Here is an 18,809-nt window from a genome sequence, read left to right as displayed (position 1 = left end):
AACAAAACTGCGAGAACTGTGGCTATTAGATATTAAATTAACATGCAGAAACACAAGAAACTAAACTATTAAAGCACACAGACGATATTATTAAATTCGCTCCTGGTTAGGAACTCAGTAAAAATCATAAAATCATTTACTTCCCTGTTGCTGCTTGGTTCTTGGCCGGCTGCTGCTGTGTTTTTGGAATCAAACCTGGTTGACATGGAGGAGGTCATTCAGTTCAAGATCCTTAAATTTGTTTGTGCTTGGAATATGTTCTAAGATACTACAACAGATATATGTCAAAGATATTGGATGGTAGTTTTGTGGATAATTTCTACTACTCTTCTTGTAGACGGGTGTTACCTGTGCTCTCTTCCATATATTGGGCACAGTTTTTAGTTTGAGGGATCTATGATAGACTGCAGGTAGAAGAGGAGCTAACTCGGCTGCAAATTCAAAATATAATCTGATAGGGATTCTATTGGTCCCTGGAGCTTTGTTCAAATTTAACAATTTCAGTTAACTGACACTTATTTCACTCGTCTTTCAGTGGTATGAGGATTAAATTGGGACAGTTCTCGTGGGTTTTCCTGTGTAAAGGAACATTTGAAAACAGAGTTAAGCAGTTAAACTTTTGCTTTGCTACCCTCAGTTTCAGTTCATGTCTCATTCACTAGGGACTGCGCACTAACTTTGGTGCCACTAATAGCCTTTACATAAAACTAGAATTTCTTTAGGTGTTGTGAAAGATCATTTTACAATCTTCTGCCACAGTAGTCACTGAAGGCTACACGTGTTGCCCTTTTGGCAGCCAGTTGCATTTTATTCAGAATCTCTCTCTGTCTACAGTCCTACGTTTTTCTGTATCTATTACACAGTAGTATCTGTTCCTTTAAAAGTTTATTTACTGTGACTGTATACCATGGAGGGTTCTTCCCATTATTAACTGTTCTTTTGGGTACATATCTGTCTAGTTCACAGTCAACTATTCTTTTAAACTTGAGCCATAGTTCCTGTACACGCTTCTGCCCTGTGTTGAAAGTTTCAGATTTGTTGTTGAGATATGACACTACGGATTTTTTATCTAATATATATATAATGAGGAAGCATCTAGTAAATGTTCCACAGGATGTCTCTATCACACCCACCACTAACAAAACTGTAATTTTACCAATTGATTGTTGAATGATTAATGTCTCCACCAATGATTACAGTATATTTGGAGAACTTACATACAAGCCAACTGATATTTTCCTTAGTTTTCAATTGCATCAGGATTTGAGTCTGGTGGATGACTGGAGGACCCAGTTTCCATTTTATGCCCACCCCCGATGCTGAGTCATGCCCAAACAATCTCGCATGCTGCTTCAATTTCTATCTTTGTGAAATCCTTTTGATGTTGTTGTTGTGGTCTTCAGTCCTGAGATTGGTTTGATGCAGCTTTCCATGCTACTCTATCCTGTGCAAGCTTCATCATCTCCCAGTACCTACTGCAGCCTACATCCTTCTGAATCTGCTTAGTGTATTCATCTCTTGGTCTCCCTCTATGATTTTTACCCTCCACGCTGCCCTCCGGTACCAAATTGGTGATCCCTTGATGCCTCATAACATGTCCAACCAACCGATCCCTTCTTCTAGTCAAGTTGTGCCACAAACTCCTCTTCTGCCCAATTATATTCAATACCTCCTCATTAGTTATGTGATCTACCCATCTAATCTTCAGCATTCTTCTGTAGCACCACATTTCAAAAGCTTCTATTCTCTTCTTGTCTAAACTATTTATTGTCCATGTTTCACTTCCATACATGGCTACACTCCATACAAATACTTTCAGAAACGACTTCCTGACACTTAAATCTATACTCGATGTAACAAATTTCTCTTCTTCAGAAACGCTTTCCTTACCATTGCCAGTCTACATTTTATATCCTCTCTACTTCGACCATCATCAGTTATTTTACTCCCTAAATAGCAAAACTCCTTTACTACTTTAAGTGTGTCATTTCCTAATCTAATTCCCTCAGCATCACCCGACTTAATTCGACTACATTCCATTATCCTAGTTTTGCTTTTGTTGATGTTCATCTTATACCCTCCTTTCAAGACACTGTCCATTCCGTTCAATTGCTCTTCCAAGTCCTTTGCTGTCTCTGACAGAATTACAATGCCATTGGTGAACCTCAAAGTTTATTTCTTCTCCATGGATTTTAACACCTACTCTGAACTTTTCTTTTGTTTTCTTTACTGCTTGCTCAATATACAGATTGAATAGCATTGGGGAGAGGCTACAACCCTGTCTCACTTCCTTCCCAACCACTGCTTCCCTTTCATGTCCCTCGAGTCTTATAACTGCCATCTGGTTGCTGTACAAATTATAAATAGCCTTTCGCTCCCTGTATTTTACCCCTGCCACCTTCAGAATTTGAAAGAGAGTATTCCAGTCAACATTGTCAAAAGCTTTCTCTAAGTCTACAAATGCTAGAAACGTAGGTTTGTCTTTCCTTAATCTTTCTTCTAAGATAAGTCGTAGGGTCAGTATTGCCTCACGTGTTCCAACATTTCTACGGAATCCAAACTGATCTTCACCGATTTCGGCTTCTACCAGTTTTTCCATTCATCTGTAAAGAATTCGCCTTAGTATTTTGCAACTGTGACTTATTGAACTGATAGTTCGGTAATTTTCACATCTGTCAACACCTGCTTTGTTTGGGATTGGAATTATTATATTCTTCTTGAAGTCTGAGGGAATTTCACCTGTCTCATACATCTTGCTCACCAGATGGTAGAGTTTTGTCAGGACTGGCTCTCCCAAGGCCGTCAGTAGTTCTAATGGAATGTTGTCTACTCCCGGGGCCTTGTTTTGACTTTCAGTGCTCTGTCAAACTCTTCACGCAGTATCCTTTTGATATACACTTAAATATTCCCCCAAAATCTAACTGCTATCAATTTCAGGTTTCAAATTGCTGATATGCCTTTTTGTACCAGACATTTGCAACCCTTTGATGGAAGGACTCAAGGAATTCATTAAAATTATTTGAAATAAACAATCAAATGGTTATGTTAATATTTTATTGTGGTGAACAAGAACAGTAATGGAATTACAAATGTCTTAAATGTGTTGCATCTACAAGCAGAGTTGTGGTATATGTAAAGTAATAAGTACAAAGATAATTATTATTATTACTATCATCACCATCATCATCATAAAAAGGTAGGTAGTTTACAAGTTTCAAAAAGGTGTAGAAGTCTTGAGGATTTATGTAGAATAAAATTGTGGCTCACTGCTCCAGCTTTACTATGATGGTAGCATTGAGAATGACTTACTTCAAAGTTCGCTCTTTCTATATATTACTTTTTGTGTGCCATAGCTCGGGTTGTAGGCGTAGCCTCGTTTTAGGAATTTATGGTTGTCTCATTTACCTACTTGTACAGTTCTCTAGACAACAAATGGAATGCATCTACATAGACCACTGCAGTGCTGTCAGCTTGAGAAAAAGGAAGCAAGGCTGAGAATGAGAAGGAAGCATTTACAGACAAGGACAGAGATACATATTACACTGCAATACAAAATATTCTCCACCCTTGGTGGATGACACCAACAGCACCTTGGCAATTTCATGCAACAGCCTGATCCATCACAATACTGCCTGACCAGCCATGCGATATTACTGCCTATTGTAACAATGTTGATAGCAAGATTACCATGGCTGCACATTCCTATAAAATAAGGCCCATGTAAATCCACCTTTTGGTTATCTGGTCTGTACACAGCACATGTTGCAACAGTAGAAGCACAGGGTGACATAGTTAAAAGTAGCCCACCTCCCCTTTGAACTCAAATGCAGTAATTTTTTGATCTCTGAAATAGAGTAAACAACGACAACAGTGGGCAGTTTAATGCAATAATCAATTGCTGGCATTCTTCTGTCAGCATTTAACTTAATTTCATCAGTGAAGTTGGACGTTTCTCTTTGCAGTCTGCAAAATGACATTCTCAATAGAAGAAAGAGTTGAAATTGTGGAAACATGTGAGAACAGGTTCAATTAAGGGAACTTGCAAAATTTTTGGCATCAAGTATCCAGATAGAGGACTACCAGCAGAGAGAGCTGTGTCTGTATAAAAATTGGTGCATCAACAGATCTGTGCAAAACGGAAAATGACAAATAATTCCTTTAGTTCACGCACCAGAAGATGTTGCAGACATTCACTGAAGAATTATTCAAAGCCCAAAGAAGTATACACATAAACTGGCCCAACAGGTGCATGTAAGTAGGACGACTAGGAAGTTGCCAGTGGATATTGAAAATTCTTAATTTGAAGCCATATTTTGTGATGGTTGTGTAGCGATCGTGGGAGGATAACAGTCAAATTACTGTGTGTAGCTTTTGAATGACATCAGCGATGTTTTGTTAGACTCATTCCATGACATCATGAGTGATAAGGTATGGTTTCATCTTTCCAGTCATGTGAATTCACAGAATGTGAGGTACTGGACAACAGAGAACCATAACATTGTGTTGTCAGCAACCACTCCATGATGAAAAAAATCAGCATTTGATGCGATGTAACAGGAATGGGCATCATTGGACCGATATTTTTTTTTCACTAACCTCAAGATGGTTGCATAAATGGAAATTTTTGGTACATGTTGTGCTCAGCTCACACAGAATATGAAAGATAATACTGCTTCTTCCAGCAAGATGGGGCAACAAGCCACATAAGTAAGATATCCCTGGTATGAGTCCATGATGGCTTCACTGAGAAACGAACTGTCGGCAAACATTTATGGCCACCAAGTTTACCAGATCTAACAACATGTGACATTTTCTTGTGTGGACACTTGAAGAGCAAGGTCTGTGAAACAAATCCACACACAATACGTAAACTGGAAGACAACATCAGCCATAAAATTGCTGCCATCGATATCCGAACATTACGACAGGTATATCTGAATATGCCTAAGCGTGCACAGCTGTGTATTGATGTTGCAGGGGGTCACTATATTTTTCATTGTAAATAAATGGTAAGTTCATGTCACTGCTTTGTTTCTGTAATTTCACTGCATTTTTTTAAACTTACATAGACTACTTCTATCTGTGCCACTCTGTGGTGTTACATACAGCATTTCCTGCAGCCTTCCATACACAATTCATTTCTCAATAACAGCTTAAGCATTTTATGTTGAAATATTGTCTGAAACTTGGAAGGTGTGAAATAGAACAGACAATTCCAGTATTTATGTCGTTCCACAATTTCTGATGTAAAAAAGCACTAACATTGTGCAGAGACTAGTAGGAGCATTCCTATTTTCCCCCCTTCTCTAGTCAGTCAAATTTTGTTTACTTGTACTATCAGCTAATAATTAAACTTTTCAACTGTTGCAGCAACAGGCATTGCTCGCTCTGTTTCACCAGGACAAGGTTTAAGGACAGCCCCTTTTTCTGCAACTGCAACATCTGATGCAAGATCTGCACCACCATCAGGAAACTGGATGGCCACGACTGCTGAACAACTTGTGACACAGGCAAGTTTTATTTATGTTTCATATGTCTTATCTACATTAATTTGGTTAAGTTTTACCAATTTTCTAAAAATGGTATATTTCTTTCAGTACACACTCTAAGCATGGCAGATTTAAGTAATAATGATTGGCTTCTCTGAAAATTACTCAGAGATCCGTTCCTGAAGGACAATATAATAATTATATGTGCTACAGGACAAGATCATTTTAATGATAGTTGAGGTGACAGGTAGTTAATCATTGTAGGAGTATATGATAACAAATTCAGACCAAATGAAGCACACGTCACAGTAAAGAAAGCATGCTCGGTCACATCAATACACAGTGTACCCTTTCTGACAAAAACGCAGGCATGCATGATCATAGGGTGCGAAATAGCATCCTGTGGTAGATTTTCCCAAGGACCTTGTGTCTTCAGTTGCAATTCAGTAGCGATTCTTGCAACCCTGGAGAATGAGAGTAGGTTCTTGCTTCGTGATGTGTTCAATTGGCGAAAGGTCTGGTGATTTTGCAAGCCCAGACAGTTGTTGTATGCCACGAAGAACTCATTGTGTAGCAGCAGCCTTAAGTGGACATGTGTTGTGCTGCTGGAAAAGCACACCATCTTCTTGCCACAGAAATGACAGTAGCATGGGGATATTGGCCTGTGCAATGTAGAAGTCTTAAATGTGATCACGAATTGTAACAGATGGTCTCAAACACCATGAAGCCTGGGATGGGACCTGTGTGTCTTGGGTGAATGTGCTTTGTAATAGGCTGCTCAACAGGTCTACGCCACATACGTATACTTCCATCACTCCCATACAAACAGAACCTACTCTCATCACTGAAGACAACAGAGTGCCATTCCACTTTCCAGTCAACTCTTTCATGACACCATAGCTGCTATATTTGATGTTGTTGTGGTATCAACCTCGCCAGAAGCGCACGTGATCTTAATCCCTCTGCTAACAGACCGTTCCCAGTTGCCTCTGATGACATAGAAGGTGCAACATGTGCCCAGATTTTGTCCCGGGGTAGTGATTGGACAGCCACTGCCACTCACACAATGTGTAATCTTGACTTGTGTATGTAGTACATAGACATCGAGAACCTGGTCAACAAGTGTGGGAATGTTCCACAGGCCACTGTTGAAAGCAGCATCACACAACCGATACAATGTGCCCAGCATGTGCAGCAATCCATCAGTAAAAGGGTCCGTGTTCAAATGACCGAAGCTGTTCCGTAGGCGTACGTACTCCTCTGTGAGACACGGTTGTACCCTAGAATGAATGTTGTAAACACTGTCTGCCTCTAAACTCAACACAGTTACTGCCAGCAGAGTCAAAACAGAAGATGCACAGGCAGGCCTGCCGAGTGCCATCTGATCGCCGGTGGCAGTGACAAATGTCACACTACAACCTCTCAGTACGTACATATCATACTCTGGTGCCACTGAACACAGCCCTTGAGTGTGTTGCATTTTTTTCTCTCTCTGTGTATAAAAAAGCTGCAAACTGAAATGGCTATTGAATTGAAGATGTTTTGGGGAATCATTTGAATCAGGGATTACCATCAGCTGCATACAACACTAAAATGAGGTGTAAATTTGCTGTGCTTGCTTTGTTTGCTGTTGCCATTTGTCTTTTAAAAAGGCTGGAGAGTGTGCTAGTTATTTGTCTGTTCACATTACAATCACATCTATGTCCTATAGGAAGAATGAGTAGGTTGACAAAAGTTCATTAGGTAAGTAAATTGCTTGTCCATATTTTCAATGTGTCGTTGATGTATTGTCATGTGCTGCAGCCTTTTGCGTCTAATTGCTGGTTTGGCATTTCCCAATATGTTGTACTTATTTCCTGCAATTAGTCATTGGAGGTCACACTATCAGTCGGTCTAATATTTTACAAGATACATCCAAAGCTTTGAAGAAGTATTCACAATTTTCATAGGGAAAGTTTTGTATTGGTGGAGAGGCTCAACATAACACACTGAAGCAACCATTGAAATCAAACCTGTTGTGCTCAGTAGTATGTTACGCCATAACTGGTAGGTATTCATGGCCCCATAGAATGTTGTGCAGAAATTGTAGCAGAGCTGGTATGTGATTTAGCTGCTCCCACAGGTAGCTCTGCCTCTGATAGATTAGGACAAGCCTGTGATAAGGCTTTAGTAGGATGTGCTGGTTGGGTGAACTGGGCAAGTCTTGAGCCTGTGATTTACACTGGGATATGACCCATGTGGTAAAGGACTGAGAGAAGTTGTGCCATAGAATGTGGTCCCGAGGACAAGACACAGAGTCGTCATACCTCCATAGCCTCAATACCTTCTCTCTCATTTGCTTCACCTGGTGCTCCTGAGCCCAATATGCCTCCCTCCTGGACGTTGACCTCAATCTTTCTGAGGGCTCCATCCATAATTCTGTCCATATGAAGATGACTTGCCATCAACAGTACCTGCCTTTGGACAGCTGTCATCGCTACCACACCAAAAAATCACTGCTGTATATTCTGGCCACCTGAGGTTGGCATATCTGCAGTGACAAGAAATCCCTTGCTCAGTATTCTGAAGGTCTCACAGAGGCATCTACAGACAGGCACTGTACCTAAAACATGCTCTGCAGACCCTTACACCCCCCCCCCCCCCCTCCTCCTCTGCAACACCCACCAACCCCGAGAATCAGTTGCAAATAGGCACCAGTATCACCCTGGACTGGGACAACTTGACCATATCCTTTGCCAGGGTTTTGACTCACTGTCCTCATGCTAAAAAATAGGAATATCCTACTTGTAGACCTTCCCAACCCTCCTACGATGGTATTCTCCCATTCACCCAGTGTATGCAACACAGTGGTCCATTCCTATGCCACAGTTGCTCCCAACTCCTTGCCACGCAGGTCATATTCCAGTAGTGGAACACACTGCTGAGAGCAGCATGCTCAATTTAAATGGTTGCTTCAGAATCTGTGCCATCTCTATCCTTGCCCCAACACCATCTTCCCTGAACTAAGTAGATAAGAGTTGTCTTCGCCACACATCCTTCATTCCATTAATCCTCCTGGCCTCAATCTCCACTAACCCCTTACCTCACACCCATCTCCACCCTGCCCCAGGACCCTAACTTCACCTACACCTGCACCCACACCTTATCCCATTCCATCAGCTCTTCCCAATCTGTTCCTCACAGATGCAGGTGACCATGAGTCACTTTCCTGTGCTGTACACACCTGTTGCGTCTCCTTCATGCTTTACTGTCCTGTACACCTGTTGCCTTTATTGGAGCTATCAGGCACCCTTTCACAGTCCTCCCTCCTACTTCCCACTTACTCTCTCCCGTCTCCCACTCCACTGCCTCCCATTTCCCAGTTACTTTCTGCCCTCTCCCACTGCATCTGAAATAACACATCATCCCAGCCAACCTGCAGAGCTGCAGTACCAACAGTTTGTTTTCAGCTGGCATAATGTATCGATCACACGCCTGCCTGCCTGCCTGCCTCTGTGTGTGTGTGTGTGTGTGTGTGTGTGTGTGTGTGTGTGTGTGTGTGTGTCCATATTCTAAATCGAGAAAAGATTCATCCAAGAACTGGTAGGTTTTCAGCCTTTTTTATGTGCCTGTTACTGACCCAACACCTCTACTATTGGTTACTCCTTACCTTTTCTCCTAAATTATATATATTCTGCCAGCACTTTCCATTGCCAGATAAAAAGTGATTTCTTTGGTTGCAGTTTACGTTCAAAAGACTTGAGGATTTGGCGAAGAAAACAAAGTTGAGTCTCTTATGTGAGGAAAAATCAGTTTTAAAAATTGTCATTGTGTTTCTAAATTGCCAAAAAAGCAACTAGCGGACACCAAGTGATGCCACACTACAATCCAATCTGACAGCTATTCCATGGTAACACCAAAGTAGATAACCAACAGAGCATTGTAGTAGGTTCAACAGTTTGATTAATGAACCACCAATTTGTTTCTGATATCTGGCAGTGCACTCTCATCTGCATTTTTCTGTTTATGTATTCCTTTGGTAGGTAATGCTCACTGGACCTGCAATACCTGTAATCAATACTGTATAATGCTGTAGTGTGGGTCATATATTGAATGCTTATTTAGATACTAGTGGATTTTTTTTTTCCGTTAAACAGTGAACTTTTATAAAATTTTCTCCACACAGTAACGAAATGTACAGATAGAATTGTAAACAGTCTTTAGGTACATTTCCATAAAAATGAGTGTGACTACTAACAATTATTACTCTTTATGTTTTATGCCTAGTGTTCAGTTCATAGTGATATATGTTGCAGTCAAGTTAGTTCACATATCAGATGATGGTCACAAACTGTCAGCTTAGGTTAATGTTCACAAAGATGGGGCTTGGTTGTGGTAATTAGGTTGTTGCTGATAGTAATTGGATGCATTTCAACAGTATTCTTTTTAAATTGTTGCATTGAGAAACAATTAGTTAGTCTAGAAAATTCCCAAATACATCTTCATGTAGTAGGTACTTTATTATGAAGTTATTAACAATCGAAGATCATACATAGTCTTCATACAGCAACCTCGAAGACTACGCTTCAGGTCTGATAGTGTGCAGCCTGTTCTTTTCAGTGTGGGAAATTACCACCAGCCTTGCAACCCAAGGCGGTCTAACGGGAGTTACGATCTATAAAAATGTAATAAGGTAAATTTCCCAAATTGGAGATATTCCAACCAAAAGATGAAACAGTTTAAAAACAAGGAAAATTTGAACCTTCAGTACTGATCAGTGGACATCATGAAGATACAAGAATATTTAATAATTACAGAAGACCTGAAAATTCATCCTAATAATACTTTCAGCATTTGAGTTTGTTCTGATTTAATTTAATCACCATTAGATAATTTATTTTTAAGCTGGTGTAACAAATAACTTTTGACCATTCAGTTTTTTTTATCACTGACACTTACAGCCCACAGCTGTCCAATTTTTCATTTACAACACTAAATCTCAAAAATGGGATGAATGAAAAATTGTTGTGATGCCAACCAGCTGACGTTCTCAGGATGGCTGCATGTTTAGGACCAATTTCAGGGTTGTTTGGCGGTGTCGGTCATAAATCAACTCGATTTTTCTCTCTCCATCAGTCAAGGATTATAGATATAAAAATATATTCTGTAATGAAAAGGTGCTTATTGACAGAAAAGAAGAGGAACTGGATTGTTGTCATTGCAGACTATTAACAGAGCAATGAAAAACGGATTCAGCTTTCAAAATGAAAGTTCGCTTCTTACAACAGAAAAAATAAAACTTCTTAGCTACCCCTGCCCTCCTCCCCCTGCTGCCACTGGGGTGTCCTCAGTCATCCTTCTTCTCATACAAACTAAAGATGGCATTTTATAGACAACTCACAGGTTTCTGCATGCTGCAGTTACTGGGCATATTTTCTGTGTCTGTATGTGGTTTGTGATGACAATATTCTGTAACCAGTGTTGTTTGTTTGGTAGTAAGACTCCTGCCATATCAGAAGAAGTTACACAAAATTTCTACTGAGTGTACATCCATTTTGTAGCATGATGTCTTTATTCTTATTGTAATTACACAGTTCCTTTATTCCCTATTTCAGGACAAACGTGCACAGGTAGTGCAAGTAACACCACGTGTCAGTCTGACGACATCACCAAGCTCCAAGGTGTTTGCATCTCAGGGTAACAAAGTAATGTTTCATGTGACATCTAGTACTGCTGTTCAGCCGGAGACTCAAACTCCTCCCAAAAAAGTAGCTGCCCCCAGCAGGGGTGTTCCCCCTCCTGTACCTCCAAATAAACCTATAGTGCCACCAAAGAAAGAAGCTGTTGTAAGACGATCTGAGCCCTCATCCAACACTTCTGAAGCTGTGGACGGAAAGAAGAAATATGCAGTTGCCAAAGAAAAAGTGCAGGAAGGTGAAGTGCATGAGAATAGGAGAGAACCACAGGTGGGTTCTCAAGAGGAAACAGGCAGTGCACGTCTGCATGAAAATCTTTCTGGTCAAAGCTTAGAAATTTTAGGGCAGGAGTTAGCAGATTTTCAAAAAATTCTTTGTTCCATGGGAGCAGGTAAAAAAGCTTAAATTTCCTATAATCATTTATCATGTTTGCACTGGGTACCAATTACTGGTGAAATATGGCAGGTTGGTGAATTGCTGCTTTCTTCAGTCCACTTTAATTTTCCTCCTACCTCCTTTCCTCAACATTTTGTTTGAGCTACTGATGTGACATGAACTTTTTTGTTACTTTTTCCACAAAAAGAAATTAGGTTACCTGTCTCCCTCTTACCTGTGAGAAATTATGTTTAGACAAAACACACACAAGTAAATACCCTCTTTTCTTAATGTCTTGTGTTGATAGTTTTTGTTTTGTGCTTATAATGCAATGTAAACTGTTTAATGGCTGTTAATGTGATGTAATATCTTGTCCTATACATTTATTTAACTCATAATAGCCAATTTAGACTGGTATTGTTACACGGATGACAGAATTGTCATTCATTTAGCATTGGAAAATTGTTAATATTGCCACATCGTAAAAAGTTTTTCTGTAGTATAACTGCGTTTATAGGATACAGTGTTTCAATGGAGTGCATGTTCTTAGTTTATTTATCATTTACTGTTTTAATATTTGTGGTGATAATATATTGCATTTAGTTACGTGTGTGCTCATCATTGTTTTAAGCTCAATATAGCAAGAGAAGACTGGGAAGATTGGAATTAAGTGCTTGATGAGTTGTGTAGTCTTTATACTTAAAACAGTCGCTTAAACTCACAGTCCTGCAATGCTCCTTCTGTTAAGATGTGTGATATGTGCTTGTTTTAATTTTTATTCAGTAGTTGCCAGTCATGGCTTACAGGTGTGTTTATTTGGGGCATGCCAAATTAGGTTTGATGGTTTAATGAGTATAGACTAATTCCTAGATTTCTGTTATTAAAAGCGTGGTCTTCACTCCTAAGAGACCACATTTTTAATTACAGTGTTATTTCTGGGATGTAAAAGATACAAAATGTCTTTATGTCATATGTATTGATACCAGCATTGATACTGCGTAAATTACCGTATGTAGTTAGCAAAAAAAAAAAAAAAAAAAAAAAAAAAAAAAACCTGTTACATGGTCTACATTATTGAATTGGGGCTTTGACTTGCAAGATTTATTCCAAAGCATATAAAGAATATGCCAAATGCATGGTAATGCAAAGAGTTTACCATGTGCAAGTTACTGAAGTCTTATTTCCTAGAGGAGATCAGACTCATTTTAAAATTTGTGAAACAACTGAATTGAAGCTAATTTTTATCTAGTGTTGAGTGCTTTGTGGAATTCAGAAACAGAAATTTTCCAGAAGCTGCAGTGGTATTTTTGGCGCAGTTAAATTGATACAGATCTTGGAATTTGACCTGTTTACTTACGGTAGCAGAAATACATATGAAAACCTTCTAGTAACTACTTGATACAAGAAATTAAAAAGTGCTGAGTAGCTTTCAAAAAAATATGGTTACCAGTATCACTTATTCATGTAGGTAGGCAAATAATAGGTGACAGTGGAACCTGTTTTCTTAAACTTTCACTTCATTATTTGTTTGATGTGGCTCTCTTCAAAACATTCATATTATTTTAAGACAAAGGCGGCTGTTAGAGAATTAATGGGACTTTGAATATGTATCAGCCTTGAAGGGAATCAAGTATTCTCTTTTGAAGTTTAGTGATCCTCCTTATTCTGTTGTATAATTGTCATTTTTATAATATTCAGGGCCATTAGACGACTTACTAAGGAGACTCTATGGACTGGCTTTCTTCAATTTTCTTCATAATTAAAGGATCTGAATATCAATATCTGGACATCAATTTCCTAAAACGGTACAAATGCACTTCTAAAAAACACTTGAGAAAATTAACTTTGAGACTATTAAGGTCATATCACTGTTAAATAAAAATAATATCGATCTGTATCAAACAGTCAGAGCCACCTTGAGCTGTGTGTGTGTTGTGTGCTAACTTTGTAATCGCGAGGTTGTTGTTTAGTTTCTCACTAGTTGCATCTTTTTACTTCTATTTGAATTCTGTGTTTATTATAAAATTTAAATGTTAATTAATAAACATTGAATAATAATAATAATTTTCTAAAAAAAAATACATATTCTATTGTTAATTTCTAGTCACACGAAAATGCGAGTATTCATAATCAATTAAAATTTGGTACAAAAATTGAGAAACTTGAAATAGAGAATAAAATATTTGGCCTGGCCAAATACATATCATGAGCCATTCTCCTCCGGCAAGTGCTTTCCCCTCCAACTCGTCTCGGGCATTGCTGTCACGGTCCTGAAACAGCCATTCCGGCCAATTACAGGGATGACTGTAAGTCGTCATGAATGGTGAGCCTATTCCCAATATGCGAATTCAAATTATATAAGTGATTTGTGTGTTAGAAATTATAATACTGATAAAAAGTGAATCCTGAAGTTTATTTTCAAATTCCATAGTATCTGATTATACCTCTTAATTAAGAGACTTGAAAAGTTATTTTAAAAGCGCAAAAACAAAAGAAAATAAAAAAAACCAAACTGTTTCCTGCACTCAAAAATGAATTTCAAATGAAGAAATATAATATTCAGCATCAGCATTTACCAAAAGTTGCTTAAATTTTCGATGATATGGTGATGGACTTTGTGAGTGGATTATATACTTGATTTTTATTTCTAATGGCATTCTAATACTGTTCCCACGTAATGCTTCTTAATGAATAATACAATGAAAAGTTAAACAATTTATTCTCTTTTTTTTTTCATAAATGGTCAACAAAACCGTTTTTGCCACTGACTAAAGCTTGTGTACCAGTGGTACAAATTGCAGAGCATTTTTGGGAACCACCAGTTTTGTTGCGTGATGTTATCACCATTAAAAATATCCAAAACTGGTGTTCAAAGACATGCAGATGTGAGTTAGTAATTCCTACCCACCACCTTTTACACATTACAGTAATACAATAAAATTAGTAGTTGACTGAGGTCCATTCAATCAGTACCCTTCATTGGCAGTTTGCAATGAGATTGTCTAGTTCCTTTTATCTATGACCCGTATCAGGACAGTGTCTTTCACAGTGTTAGGTTGCAAACCAGCAAGTTTTATGTTAACTCTGAAGAGTTATAGCTATTGTTTGCTGTATGATCAGTGTTAAAAACCAAAATAAGTAAATAAGAAGGCAGCTGTTTTTAAATGTTCATCATCATCATAGCCAGATATTTTTGCAATATCTGTTGCACATTCTACCGCAGGTGTGCCATTACAGGAGCATTTCCGATGTTTTGCCAATTTTAAACATACCACATACAGTCCAGTTGAACACTTTTCTGTAAGACTTGATGGTTCAGGCAACTGTTTTCTTTTTTAACTTATCCAGTAAAGGGAATCATTCGCCAGGACAGTAACGTGCATGAATTGCTTCATTGAGTGAAAAGAAATGTTGAGCAAGATTACTACATTTGCTTTCACGTAAATGTTTTGAGGTTTTAATTGGAATTGTGCACAAAAAATACTCAATACACCACTCCTCATTGAAAGCATGGTTTTCAGTGTTTTTTTTTTTTTCATTTCAACATTCTCAAGAACCATAACAAAAAAAAAAATAGCCACAATATTAACCAGAATAATAGCCACAGTAACAACCAAAATGACCAGAGTCATAGTGCAATATTAAAGAGAGCAAATCTTAACAAATTGCTAAGAGCAACCGATGTCTGTCAGGTAGGGAGTGAAGGTGTGATAAGCTATGCTTTGAGGAAACAGTTGAAGAGATGTTGCCCTCTGGACTGCTGATAAACAAGAGGATTGTATGCTGCAGCATGGCCCTAGCAGCACATACAAGTAAAGTTGGAGGGAGAGCACTCGTTGGAGTACAGTGACTTGCAAGCCATGCTTTGTCAGCCCTAATATATATTATAATTATGGTTCAATATTTGTCAACTAACTTTCCAGTTTGATAAATATATAATTCAAGTAAAAGAAAAAGTTTTGGCAAGTGAGCATCAGACCATTGTACTCAAGATTACGGGGGTGCAGTGCTATGGATGCAGTTACAGTTGTCTGCATTCCAGCAATGTTAAAAATAGTTTATACTTAACAGTGCTTGGATCTTCAGAGTTTTTTCTTTTTCGAAGAGTGCCATACTGCTTTAGGAAACTGGTGTCCAGGCACTGATCCTCAAATCCTGTAAGTGTGAAGGAAATCGAAAGCGGCTAATCTGCAAGTTCCCCTTGTTTGCTTTGCAACCGCATTGGCCTCATGCACTGCATGTTACAGGCTTGAAACTAGTAGTTCAAATTTCAGGATATACTTTTGTGTTATTGATCACTATAACCATATCAGATATGATATTTTGAAGTGGCAACATCTTTATTATATACTTATCATTAATGAGCCGTGTTTTGAGTAACATCAGTCAGTAAAGCAACAGTTGAACATACGTTAAAAGTACACCATGTAATGCATAGATTTTTCCATTAGTTATGCAATGTTGGAAGGTAATCTGAATTTATTTCATGCCCCGATTAATTTCATATTATAGTTGACAAGGCATATTTCAAGTATTAGTACTTTATTTCTTGTAAGGGAATGGCTGCTGTTAATTTTTAGTTACTTGGATAATACTGTCTGTGATTACGTATACTGATAGATGTACTGTAGGATATCTAGTACACATGATGCTCATTTAGTCCTCTCAGTGGGATTTTGGTGGGGCTGTAACTAGATATCTTTATCTCCAGGCTCAGAAGTACTTGATTTCATTAACAAATTTTCAGGATGTTTTTAACATATAATTACTGAACATTCACAAACAAGTTTGGAAGTTTTTTGACACTTACATTAATAAATTTGTAAGATTAGTGAACAGCAGTAAAGAGTAATGTTTGTGAAACATCATTTTGGCCTAGAAACTAATGGTTGTTGTTACATAAACTGTTTAAAAGGAAAAGAAATGATTGTTGGAAGCTACCTGTTGAAAGTGGTGGTGGTGGTGGTGGTGGTGGTGGTGGTGGTGGTGGTGGTGGTGGTGGTGCAACACTGTATGAAGACATAGTGTACACATAACAACTCATATTTATTTTGTGTAATTTTATTTGCTGTGACTCACATACTATTTCTGAAGCTCTTGCAGTATACACTAATAAATGTTAAAGTGACACAACATTCTTGGCAATTCCGCGTATGTAATTATGAGGCCTTTCATGATCAGTATGTGCTTATATAGGCAGAATATGTTTCTTATATATAGCTTGTTGCTAATAGGGCGGCACGAAGGGGCTATAAAGTGATGTTTCTTTTTGGAAAAATTAGTGTAATAAATTGCGAAGTGAGAAACGTGTAAAAGACAGTCTATATAGGTCTTTATTCATATTTTCAAGTCCAGGGAAGGTTCCATAATTGCTTATCTAATAGCAACTGTTACTTACTCGAAGTTCTTCCTAGCTGGTAGTTCTGCCCTTTTTTCTTGTTCTTACAGTAATGTGAGCATAGTGTTGGTCATTTATGAAATTCACTTTCTTTCTTTGTTTCATTGCAATTGAGCTTTAATTATTTCAGTTTTTTCTCTTTTGGCAGTCGTGATGCTGACTGGGACGTGTAGAAGTGGAGGATATTGAGCATTTTTAAATGTGTGTATTAAAAAGTTGAGTTTCTTTTCCATTTGTGGCTTGATATGTGATGTTCTGGTAATTCATATTAACAGAATGTTAAGAGAACACATACTTTAAAATGACCATTTGTATTTGGAACATTAGAGTTAAATTTTTGAGAGAAATTTATGATACCTGTACTGACTGGGAAGCTTAGGTACTTTTAAGTGAGTTGTGTATCATATTTTGTTGTATGAGAGCTGAAACATTGGAGTTGCATGTTATTGTGATTCGTTATTGATCATAATTACCCCTTTCATTCACCTGCATTTACTTTTCCACAAGGAAAGTTAACCTTATGTTGACAACAACAGTCCTAGTACTATAGAAACATTTTGTATGTCCTATTTTATTTATGAATGAATGAGAGAATGAATGTTCCGTCCTCTCTTACCCATCTCTATCTTGCTATAAGATGCTAGACAATAGCATTTTAAAGCTGTACTTCAAATACTGTTACCTGCATTACTTTTAATAATCATCATGGATGGGTTAGATCATATGTAGCAGAATGCTGTCTTTCTGTGTTACAGATTTCCAGTTTTTACACTTACTGAGGTGTTGTCTTTGTTATTAATGTTTGGTGTAATTTTCTAGGCATGATGTCTGTGGGCATCCCTCACCTTCCTCTCTCTCCATGTCACCTCAAGGTGCCCCCTTTTAGGCAGGAAAGCAGTCGGTTGCTAGTTTAGATGCTAATATCCTTTTGCAGTGTTCTTTTTGTTCTGTTCAGAAATTCTTGACATTAAGATTCTTCGAGGATAATGGTGTATAGTATGGTCAGAAACTGTTCACTACCACCTCTTGTGGTCCAATTTGAATGATGGAAATTCATATTATGTGAACTCAAATCAGTTAACCTTCAGTCACCATCAGTACCACCACATCACTATGATTTAAGTGTCCCATATAGGAAGACATGCATGTATAAATATTAGTAAAATTCATGACAACACGATTGTAGCCATTGTGTTAGATAATACACCACTTTCAATGATTTCTACGTTTGGGTGACTTTCCACACATGAACTGTACCATGAGATCACAGTCAGAAAATTGCCCCTGTCCATTGTTGTCATATGTAAGTGACATGGTGCAATGGTTAAAATACTGAATTTGCATTCAGAAGTGGGGTTAAAATCCCTGTCCGTTCATCCTGATTTACATTTTCCATGGTTTCATTAAACTTTTTAAGACAAATGCTGTCATAATTTCTTTAGAAACGACCCATGCAATCTCCTTCCCATCAGTTGTGCAACCCAAGTTTGTACTCTGTTTCTAATGGCCTCGTTGTTGAGAGAACTTTGAATATCAACCTACCGTCCTTCACTCCTACCTTCTTGTTTTTTGGAATGGATCCATGGTATTAGAATGGTTACATTTGCAATTGTTTATTTATGATGTGAATATGTAAAACAGCTAATTTAGGTAGAAAATTAAGTGTCTTTCCTCTCCCTAGTTTATTGAATTAGGTTGTACAGTGATAAAATGATAGATGTGCATCCAGGAGAACCCAGTTTCAAGTTATGGTCCAGTCTTCATGTAAGGTTCGCAGCTGCTGTTCCAAATCGTGCATCATTGGTGATTAGATGGTAGCTTCAGCATGGTTACAGCCAGATATTTGCTGAAGTTCCTTTTGAAATTTGGTCT

The 18,809-nt window shown here is 38.1% G+C and overlaps 1 protein-coding gene across 12 annotated transcripts in view; it reads left to right on the top strand.

Annotated features, from left to right (window-relative positions):
* The window catches only part of LOC126248961 (CTTNBP2 N-terminal-like protein), a 211,910-nt gene that overhangs the window by 139,508 nt on the left and 53,593 nt on the right, over nucleotides 1–18,809 (top strand). For 4 of the 12 annotated variants that reach the window (XM_049950497.1, XM_049950496.1, XM_049950502.1 and 1 more), the window contains 2 exons: nucleotides 5,371–5,510; nucleotides 11,084–11,434. In XM_049950497.1, the coding sequence (XP_049806454.1) occupies nucleotides 5,371–5,510; nucleotides 11,084–11,434 (491 nt within the window). Of the gene's footprint in view, nucleotides 1–5,370; nucleotides 5,511–11,083; nucleotides 11,435–17,085; nucleotides 17,139–18,809 lie in introns of all 12 variants that reach the window. The other 8 variants (XM_049950504.1, XM_049950503.1, XM_049950498.1 and 5 more) reach the window with 4 other exon arrangements.

The sequence above is a fragment of the Schistocerca nitens genome, chromosome 3 (assembly GCF_023898315.1).
Source record: "Schistocerca nitens isolate TAMUIC-IGC-003100 chromosome 3, iqSchNite1.1, whole genome shotgun sequence".
Lineage (NCBI taxonomy): Eukaryota > Metazoa > Arthropoda > Insecta > Orthoptera > Acrididae > Schistocerca > Schistocerca nitens.
This window is presented reverse-complemented; position numbering and strand designations above follow the sequence as displayed.